At 32.3% G+C, this 11158-nt stretch overlaps 1 protein-coding gene across 10 annotated transcripts in view; it reads left to right on the top strand.

Annotated features, from left to right (window-relative positions):
• Positions 1-9402, top strand: part of LOC109535638 (protein shank) — a 152211-nt gene extending 142809 nt beyond the window's left edge. For 9 of the 10 annotated variants that reach the window (XM_048661690.1, XM_048661692.1, XM_048661716.1 and 6 more), the window contains 11 exons: positions 597-834; positions 1179-1339; positions 2251-2384; positions 2748-2991; positions 5685-5962; positions 6021-6300; positions 6764-7010; positions 7110-7349; positions 7404-7669; positions 7728-7918; positions 9068-9402. In XM_048661690.1, the coding sequence (XP_048517647.1) occupies positions 597-834; positions 1179-1339; positions 2251-2384; positions 2748-2991; positions 5685-5962; positions 6021-6300; positions 6764-7010; positions 7110-7349; positions 7404-7669; positions 7728-7918; positions 9068-9154 (2366 nt within the window). In that variant the 3' untranslated portion in view covers positions 9155-9402. The remainder of the gene's footprint in view (positions 1-596; positions 835-1178; positions 1340-2250; positions 2385-2747; positions 2992-5684; positions 5963-6020; positions 6301-6763; positions 7011-7109; positions 7350-7403; positions 7670-7727; positions 7919-9067) is intronic. The other variant, XM_048661670.1, reaches the window with a different exon arrangement.
• The last annotated feature ends 1756 nt before the right edge of the window (positions 9403-11158 follow it).

Below are 11158 nucleotides of genomic sequence, written 5' to 3'. Positions count from 1 at the left end.
GGTATTTCATTTAGAAAAACACAACTTTGATACTTTTAGGGCTTTTGGGACACTCTGTATATTACAAAAATATTTTTTAAATGTGCACCCGATAGACGTCTGTGGATTCATCAAATAATACTTTGCAAAAAACAAACGGGCTAGCCGCAAACGTCCGTGCCGTATAGCGTGAATAACCCTGTATAGCTCAACCTATAGATATATTGAATTTCTCATGAAAAATATAAAATAATGATGATCAAAATATCCCGACAATCCCGTTGGTTTCAGATGCTCAAATGTGGATTCTCGGTAAATTAATCAATAACTAATTACTTTGCCGATAGTGTCTGGTTTCGAAGTTGTTTTGAGTGTACACGATAATTAGAGTCTCATTTTGATTGAAAAATCGGTTTATTCTTACAAAAGCTATACCTTACTTTTAGCCTTCTTTTAATTATTATTCGGATTCTCGAATGTTTGTCCACGGCTGTCCGTTCTGTTGATGCAACTTCATGGTTGCAATTTCACATTGAGTCCCATTCTAGTTAATCCTGTTTGTCAATTTTGGGACATTCTAACAGAATTTACGACTGCACAATTTTTCTTCGGTTTAGTCACGGGAGCAACTGATGATGGCTACCTGGAAGGCAATGTGAGAAGTTCGGGAAATCGCAATGGCTTATTTCCAGCTCATTGTGTTCAAGAAGTTAAGCTGAGACACACAATCCAGGCTCCAATGATGATAGCACGGGATGCTCGGATGCCAGTGTCGTCTCAGCCAGGCGGGCGAGTTGTTGGACGAAGAGAAAGCACAACCAAACAGTTTGCAACTGCACCTAGAGCAAAGAAACCGTAAGTTTTCACTATTTTTTATTTGGCAAATTCAAAAATAGTTTGGGAAGTTTTAGTCAAATTTCACCTCGATTGATCTAATAATTTAGTTAGAATATAAGTAAATATTTAATGAAATTTTAATAAAAATCTACGAATTTTTAACAAAGTTTAATCCAAAAGACCAATCCTTTCATAAATTGAAGAAGAGGAAAGATAATAATAAAGACATGATAGAAGAGAAATAGTAAAAATAACTTTAAAAAAATTGTTTCTACAATTCTGTTAGTTTATACATTTTTTTAGTCAAGGAATACATACTGTATTAATAGAAATTGTCTAAAGTCAAATTTATTTAATTTCAGATACTTATCATTAAGTCTGGAACCGCGTACTGTGGTTTTACATAAGGGCCGTAAAGGATTCGGTTTTATTCTACGTGGTGCTAAAGCAATGTCACCCTTAATGGAAATGACACCATCAGAAAAATGTCCTTCTCTTCAGTATTTAGACGATGTTGAGCCAGGTAAATTGAAACAAATATTTTATTAAATAATCTTTACTTCCAGTAAGAGTTTACTTTTCTTCCTTCCGTTGCTCAAATCATGACAAAATTTGTCACAACACTTCCCCCACATTAATATGTTCAAGAAAATAGCAACTTTCCTTAAAAAAATAGTTTTGGATTTTCAAAAATGTATGAAAATAAATAGATAATAAATTTATTCTCGAAAATCGAGATTCAAATTGAAAATCTAGTTATGATCGCATTATTTCTCGATCTATGGTTATTTATACGTATTGTTAGAAGAAAAACTGAAAAAAATGTTTAGAAGTTAAAGTGTGTTATGCGTAAAGACGTATGTTAAATGTAAGAAATATATTTTTCTTACATTGTCTACAAATAAATCGAAATGCAATAAGTCGAAAATCTTAATAAGCTCTTTGATTTGAAAGTCAGATATCTTGAAGTTTGAACACCCTGCATTTCATATTTATTTATATATCGGTTCTTTATAAACCGAGATTTGCATGTTTTTTGAAATGCTCTATATACTGTTTGCATACGCATCTGAAACACCCTTCCAAAAATCACGCAATTTTGTATTTACTTATCCAATTCTAAGATAATAAAATATACAGCGTTGCTGACTAATTATTGATTTTTTTAAATAAAGAAGCTCTGCTTTTTTATTTCACTTGCACCAACTATATTCATAATTATTGCCTGATAAAATTGGTATAACAATCGAAGTGTTCAATTTCTGCCATTTTAAAACGTATGTTATTTAAATTCGGACTTCATAATTTAGTAAGAGTAATGTAATAAATAAAACATGCATCATCTTACAAATTTAACACGAACTTTTTAAGAAAGAGAAGAAGGAAAACAATTTTTTTATGTTTATTTGCTATATGGAAAATGTTTTACTACAGGTGGCGTGGCAGACATGGCGGGACTAAAAAAAGGAGATTTTCTACTTAAAATTAGCAATGAAGATGTATCATCGGCCTCTCACGAGCACGTGGTCGATTTGATAAGAAAATCTGGAAACCTAGTTCAGATGACGGTAAGTAGAGCTTTAAAACGGCTTATGGTTAACTTATTAAAAAATATATTTATTGAAATTATCTTAGTTTCAGTTAGTTAATTATTCATGTCTCATTAGAACCATAAATAATTGTTGTTGGCAAAAGCATGTTTTTATTGTCCAACCCCATAACAAAAAACCGGGAATTTTTAATAATACTACACTTGTTTTAAAAAAGGCAAACAATATTTTATTCTAACTTTACTTCCAGTTGTTGTTAAAACACTTGATGGAAAAAACCGTTTTGTGGCGTGGATCTTATCAACCACAATTTCCGTGTTAATTACTTTCATCCTTTTTTGTGTAAAATTAAATCTACTCTACATGGGACATTATTCCTAGGTTATTACCTGGGATCCGCCTACAGCCCAAAGCGCAATGCACATCAGCAGATCCACGAATCTACCGGGAGGAGATTTTCCAGACAATCCTGGTTCCAGACAGTTTTCAACTCTACCTCGAAAATTGGGAGGAGTAACGGGTAACATGAGCCGACCGACTCAAGCTCCGCTACCACCTAGGAGAGATCCTAAAACCACTCTAAGTATTGGCAGAGCCAGAGCCAAAAGTTTAGTAGCGGGTTTAGGTATGTAAAAACTTCAATATCATCTAATAGATGTGCATATTTAGTCTCTCAATTGCTCTGTTTATTTGTATTATGTTATTTTCCTCTTCTACAGTGTAATTTTTTTCTGTTTTTTTCGAATTCCAATTTATGGAATGTCTGCCCGCTTCAAGAGTTCAAGGTCTAACTGAATTTTTAAGATAGCAAACAGTTGTTATTTTGAAAATTAAAATTTGATATAAAGGACACTTGAAGAAAATTTGAAAAACAAAAATATGCCACTTGCTTTTTCATCGAATTAGCATTCTAATTTAATGTCACTTTTCTTAACGCTTTGTAAAATATAGTTTTTCAGTAAAATTAATTGGACTTTAGGATAAATTCTTAGCTATTATCATATTTCTACTCGCTCTGAGTTTGGTTGTTTCTTACGTAAGTGTTTTTATTATAATAATTAACATGTATGCGCTGTTAGGCCTCTTTTACAAACCTTTCAGTTTCATAGCATTTATACTAGAAATTTATAGGTATACAAAATAAGCTTCTATACAGGGTGTCTCACGGTCAGCATCCATTAGAATATTTCGGGAAGAAGTGCGATTTGCCGCTCTTTTCAGATGAACTAACAGCGACGTTATGCGACTGTGTCACATTTATAAAGCCGATAACAATCAGGTTTCGGATGGATTTTTATGAAACTTTTCACATCTATAGAGTCAAGTATCTACTAAAGATGGTGAAAGATGCAACTACTTGCCTGCTTTAGTCTGGCAGATCTTAATTTTTAAGTAAGCGAGCGCAAATATTTTATTTCCCAAAAATTCAGGTTTGCGACTTGCGTACAATTTTCAATAAAATGTTCCGATTTTCTTCTCCAAAAATGCATTATTAGCTTTCAAATACATCTAAAGTTTGCATAATTCTAAATAATTTGTGCCATTTAATTGAATCTCGTGTTTACATTAAGTGTGAAAATTCAAAATATTTTTGGCTTATAAATTGGACATCCGGTCATCAAATCCTCATAATTTTACAATTTTCGAACCGAGTTTAGTTTTCTCAACCGTGAGTTCACCTAGTATAAAGTTCACCTAGCATAAAATAGAAACATTTTTTTACTCGACGTTCAAATCGTAATAAGTCCTACGTTTCTTAACCGATTTGAATTGCCTAAAAAACCGGTTTTACAGAAGATTGTGCTCTTTACAACCCAGTTTTAATGATCCAAATGGGGCCCAGATGAAGAGAGTTATGAAGAGACGAACGTCGACAGCAAAAAAATGTATATTTTTTTAATTCGGGTTTTCGACCTTAAATGCTCTGGAATATTGTTAACATTGATATTATGTTGCTTTTTCTGCTGAATTTCAAATTTCCATTTGAGGCCAGTATTAAGGAAAATACGCGAAAAATTCTTACAAAAACAAAATTCCGTGAAACAAATCAATTTTCATCAAAAATCCTTCAAAAACCTTTCAGAATGCATTTTGAGAAAAATACCAAAAAGTTTGAAAAAATTAATTTTTCCAGGTATAGTTTTTCGAAAAAATAACGAAAAATTGAAGAAATTTAAAAAACTGTGGAAAATTTAAACTGACTGTTGCGGTCTTTCAATAAAAAAGAAAATCGTTTCCACGTTGCTATATGTAAATTTCTCTTTCGGATAATTCATTATCGAGCACAATAATATCTAATTTTGCAACTGAGATTTCGAGTTTCACTCTCTTCTTTGGAAAAATCTTCAATTTTAAGCGAAGACTTAATGATAAGATTTTGAGAAAAACTGTATTTTGCTCAAAAACGGATAGAGCACAGTAAAAAACTTTTCATAAAAGTTATTGTTAAAAAAAAACACAAGCAAAAACAATATACAGGGTGTTCCATATAACCTTAAGTCGCATAATGTCGCTGTTATCTCATCTGAAAAGAGCGTATCCGAGAATGCCATTATCCAAATTTGCAGGATTCAAATCGCATTACTTCCCAAAATATTCTATTGGACGCTGATCGTGAGACACCTTGTATACGGATGCTTATCTTTTAATATTTTATTCTTTCTCTGCTGTGAAAGCAATATCTTTATTTGCTGCAATTAAATTAAGTAAATAGTGTCAGAAATATATTTTGTATTATTTTTTTATTTGATAAAAATAACCATAAACTCGAACAAGGTTGAGTACAGCAATAAAGTTCATAAAAAAAATAAAAACACAATTAATAAGCTTCTGATATATGAACTTTAATCAGCAAAAATTATAAAATATATTCACTAGAGAAAAATGTCTACAAATCATATATTATTCTTTTTACATAGCCTTAGTTTGCTAACAAACTTAACAGACAGGGAAAATTAAAAGTTGTATAATGTTGCAACATGTTCAAATGCGAAATTAATCATGTTTCGACGTGTTCCATTGTGTCGGTCCAACCCATTCAATACGAGCTCATTTATCGATTCTGCATTCTCGTTTCGGTTCGATCAATTGCTTGAAATTTTTAATTGCTTACAAAATGTTGGTTCCTAAAATAAACATCTATAAAAAGGAAATGTTAGTTCAGTTTTATGAACGTGGTGGTGTCCTGGGAAATGTGTGCTTTGCAAAAAGATCGTAGCTGATTTTTACATTCTATGGAATTAAAAGAGAATCTCTTATCCCCAAATTTATATGTACCTATATGACCTTTAGACAATGTAGTAAAAGTATGTTTTGCAGGAGGAGATGAGACTGATATTACAAAATCCAGCTCTGCCGAATCGATAACACCATCTGGAACTGGAAGTTCGACTTCTGTTCAACCCAGAACCGCATCAGTTCGACAAAGGCCCACATCAACCAGAATTTCGCATAATGCTATCGAAGACGTGTTCCATAAGCATCAGGATCTCGATAGTACAAATCGCAGTAGTATTAATAAATATGGAACCATGGGTTCGCCTGGAAAAGGCCGAGTGTATGCCAGTGTTGCCGAAATGAAACGTAATCGTTCGAAAGTACGACAATCTCCCAGTTTTTCAAGCGGGCATCGGTTCTAATATTGCATAATTCTAGGGCAAAGGAAGATTTATGGATATCTTTGGCGGCCAGGAACTTCGGCGGAACTTTCACAGCACTCCGGATCTCGCTCAGGAACTGGCATGCCTGAATTCTCAAACGTTACCGAATAGGAAAGGCCATCGAAGTCAAGAGAATTTATTCACTTCAGTGGGAATGAACCGAAATCTTCCTCCGCCCAACCATCCACCTCCACCACCTCCTCAAGTTCACGTACTCAAATTCGAAATTCCCAGGCCCAAGTCAGACAGCCTACAAAGAGATATGCCACCAGACAGTAAGTTTGTATTATTTGCAACAAATTCCTTCACTAGCGAGCTGCAGTTTTACGAAATAATCTTAATTTTATCATTAATTTATCTATTGTAGATTGTTTATTGAGTGTCTATTGTTTTGTTTATTATTTGAGTATTTGGAAGTTATGATATTCTTATCTTTCCTGGGACTCAGTCAAAGTGTGAAGTAAAAATTTTGTACATCGTTTATTTCATTACGTTTCGGCGAGACAACGGCGTCAGATTTAAAATTTACACAAACTCATGATTCGTAAAAATCAACGTTGTTACGTTGATTACCCCACGAGAATTACGTTGTCTCGCCGAAACGTAATGAAATAAACGATGTTCAAAAATGTGTACTTCACACTTTGACTTGACAAGTACACGCAGTCAGAAAAATAAATCAGAATAAAGTATTTGGAAGTTTACTCAGACATTTCCTAATACAGTTGATTCTTGCAGGTATCGCTTCTTCTTTTAACCCATCGGCAAGTGCCAAGCTGTACGCTTCACCTAATGGTATTCAAAGTGTTCTATATCGAACAATGACCATGGCATCTCCAGAATCAAGGCCCATTCTAAGGAAATCTCATAGTATGAAGCAGTCGACTACTGAAATTCACTCGGCCAATACACCTGGTAGTTCTGCTTCCACCTTGAAGAACCAGTGCCAGACAAATCCGTATGCTCAACCCTTTAGGACGTCAAGGTAATAATCTAAATATTCATGTATCTAAACTGGTTTTAAACAATTCACTTCTTCACTTGAATTCCGGAATTTTTGAAAAAATTACAAACGTTTCTCCAGTAGGTGTAATTCATCAGCCAGTAACAGAGCAAAGCGAAAAAAAATCCCCACTAGCAAATCAGCCTCGAATATAGTTCAGCTAAGCTACACTGGTCCTCCGATCACTCCGGAGCCCGATTACAGTTGTACTGATTCCGAAGTGGAGAGTGATGTTGAGCCCAGGGATGTTACTGGATTGGCATCCAGATTATCTTCCGTACAATTGCAGCCAGTAGAAAATAGCGGCAATAGTAATACAAGGTATTAAATAACCAGTTGGATAGTTTTCCCGGAAAGTCACTTCAACTGTTTCAGTGGTAGTAGTTCTGGAAGTAATTCGGTAGCTCACAGCTTTAGTGTGGAAGAGATCCAGAAAACCAGGCTGCAACTGAAATCGTCCAAGTCCTACCCGGACGATTTCTTTAAAAAGCAAAGTGAGGGCAGCGAAAAGATGGAAGTAGTTGAAGATGGTGATAACAGTTCCTCGGGCGTTAGCTCTGATCAAGAAATTACGACCGTGTCCAGCTCTGAATATCACCCAAGCACAGATTCATCTGCTAAAACGCAAAGGCCACAAGCCAGTAAGTTTTTATAATTTCTTTTTCGTCCCAAAAAGTGCATGCACATTTTCCTGTTCAGGTCTTCTAAAAAGACACGCCGTGTCTTTGGCCCAATTGCCGCCCCCGATCGAGAACGAAAACGACGAGAAAGAGGAATTCTGTTTGCCGCCGCCTCCAGAATTCAATGAAACTCAAGCTGCGTTACTCTCAGCTGAAGAACTTGTTGTTGCGCCTCCTCCTCAATTTAGCGACAGCCGACAAGTTACCAGGGTAAGAGCCACTCTTAATGCACCAATAATACAGAAACCTAACATTTTATTTATTTTTCAATTCAAAAGGATTTCCAATCGTCCAAAAAATATGAAAACGTATTTGGATGTTTTGTGACTAATTAATTAAATTCAAAATATAATTAATACGAAATTTTAATAGTAGAATCAAATACGTCCATTAATAATAATCTTTACAATAATTGCATGTCTTGAAATATTGACCATTTATCATCTGAAAGTAATTAACTGCAACCGATAAAGATAAAATATTAAAGGTCTAAAAGCATATTAAATAATTAAAATGTAAATATCTGTTAATTATTGCCTGCAATAAAACTGTTACAATAAAAACCTTAAATTTATGGAAATGTCTTCTTGGTGATATGAGAGATTATTAGCAGCACTTAACAGACTATAAATAGATCAAAATCTATTCAGTCAAATTTTCATAATAAAATATGAAAAAGGTATATAGTATCAGCAGGAGTACGCCAAATTCTTAATGCTAATCGTCCAGACCGAGGGTTAAGAAAAAATATTAATTCAATATTTTGTTAATATTTATTCTTCTTTTTGACAATTTCAAGAATTAAAATATTGCATTATTTTTGGAGAAACTCTATGAATTATATATCGCTATTTATTAAATAATAAATGTATCATACAAAATAATAAAACGGAAAACTCTGACAAGCCGATTTTCAAAGCGAACATTTGTTTATTCCTACACTTTTTTATTTAAAAGTGGATTAAATTAGTTGAACTGCAATTTGAACGCAATTTAACATAATTTCATATTGAAAGGAAGGAAGCAAAAATTTTAAAATGAATTAAAGGAACCAATGCAATTTTTAGAATTTACAAATAAAATTATTTAAATGCTATCAAAAACATAAAATGCTTAGGCTTAGAAGGGATTTTTTAACAGCATTACCATATGAACAATTTAAAAGTATAAATACATATATTCAAATATGATGAATTCTTTCTGCATACATGGTTAAACTATTTATTTTGTGCACCTAATGTGCTGAAAACTAACATCTTTTTGTTATACATATCTTATTCTGATGGATAATATAATTTATATCTTGATTCAAAATATAATTTATCACAAATATGGTCTTAAAAAAACATTTTTTTCCAGGTGCGAATAGTCGGTGCTGTCCCAAAAGGAGTGCCCCCAATAAAGGCTCAACCAAAAGTCAAACAAGGTCGACTTCACAGCCAATAGACAGTAGTTAGAACAAACTATATTAATAAGATAATACATTAATAATTTTATACTCAACGTAACCTTGAAATTACTCTTTTATCTCTTCTGTTATTTATTTCCCATTGTAGGATTTCCATTTTTTTTTTAGATCGAGTAAAATTCTCATTCTTTTGAAGAATTACAATACTGTTACTTGGTCGAAAAAAACTATCAACTTTGTGTCCATATTATTAACTAAGTTTAATTTAAATATAATATTACACTTATTAGTCTTTTTTATTTTATTCTTATTCTTCGTCGTTGGAACAAAAAAATTTCAGGTTCAATAAACAGTTTGCCAACACTTCATTGGAAATTTTGACGATGCGCAACCCAATACAGGCATGTAAAATTGGATATTTTTAGTTTCTCAGTGAGTTCGGTTTTTTCTTAATATAGAACGGATGTTCAGAGTTTTAAAATATATTTTTCTTTTAAAATATCGGAAAAATGTACATTTTTAGTGAGCTTATTGGAGTGTTTTAAACAAAACTGAAGAACATCTTTTGATGCTATAAAAAATTCTTTTATTGGCTTGTTCAAAGGGTACACTGTTGGAACAAATATACGATAATTTATTAAGAAATAAATCTTTGTCAAAAAATTCCTCCGGGTCGGTTGAAGCGTATTTAAGCTTTCAAGAAAGTGACTGAAATTGTTTTTTAAATTTTCCTACACTGCACTTTTATCACTTTAGCTCTGAAGAATCCTCTATAAAACTATAGGTTCTTAATAGTCTCTGTTTTAGAATCGTAAATCTAATTTAGAAAAATGTTGAATATTTACGTCTTTTCGTCTTTAAACTTAAAAAAAAAGATTTGCTTTGTCATGTATTTAAAATTATTCGCATGTATTATTTTAAATATATTATGTATTTCGCGATCACCACTTCTTAATTTTTTGGTTGAATTGCCCGCAAAACTACATAATTTTATTTTACAAAATATGCAAAAGCAATTTCAGTTAATCTATGTTTATTATTACACTAATTTAACGGGAGAAAGTGGAAATAAGTAATGTATACGTCGACGTATTCCTGCCATAATACAAAGTTTATTCAAATATAAAATCTATATTATCCTTAAAACAAATATGTAATATTAAATATACCTACATATTTCATCTCTTAGGCAACTTTGAGCTTTTAAGTATTTTGATTTTCGTTCACAAAATTGTCTAAATAAGTAAGTAATTTTTATTAAATTTGTGTTCCGCATATTTATTTGAACAAAAAACACTAATAATTAATTAGTTCTAAACAGTTATTAATTATCTACGATTCTTGCCTTCAAACATACATCTGTGGTCATCTTAGGTGATTTAAAAAAAAGTACTGGCAACATTTAAATAAATACAAAATAATAAATTGTCTATCTATAAGTGGGTATGTACAATTAAAAAGATCGAAATAACGTTGAAACTAACAAATATATCATTTCAGAAAATGATAGAGAAAATCGCCAGTATGCTGACCTTAATGTAGTAATCTATAGAGTGACCAATAAAACTGCCATATGTCGAATAACTGCAATAGATGAACAATGAAATCAGGTCTAATTAAGATTTGCTAGATTCTATAGACACGTTGATCAATGGATTAACTTCTACACTTGGGACACATTTAGTAGAAGCAGCGCAACTCTAAATAGAAAGTCTTAGAATATTTCTACACTACTACTACGAATTACCAATTTTATGTAAAAGGCCAATTACAGTTTAGTCCTTAATACGCTCATGAAGTAGTTATGCAAACATATAACATCACATAGTGTACTGAAATAATATTCGTGATATATAAAAAAATTATTCAATAAGGCTTCTTGAATTAGTATAGATTGAAATTGACTTCATAAAACTTTCTATATGTTTTGATCGTATAAAAACATGTTTTGTAATTTGGCACAATTTTATTCCAGTTCCACTTTTTTTTATTGCGTTACCAGACAGGAAAAGACGAAAGTGCCTTTTCACACTTTTCACTTA

The sequence above is a fragment of the Dendroctonus ponderosae genome, unplaced genomic scaffold (genome assembly GCF_020466585.1).
Source record: "Dendroctonus ponderosae isolate FM_Combo_2020 unplaced genomic scaffold, Dpon_F_20191213v2 Dpon_F_20191213_1, whole genome shotgun sequence".
Classification (NCBI taxonomy): Eukaryota; Metazoa; Arthropoda; class Insecta; order Coleoptera; family Curculionidae; genus Dendroctonus; species Dendroctonus ponderosae.
The sequence above is the reverse complement of the archived record's forward strand: the minus strand, read 5'-3'. Positions and strand labels throughout refer to the sequence as shown.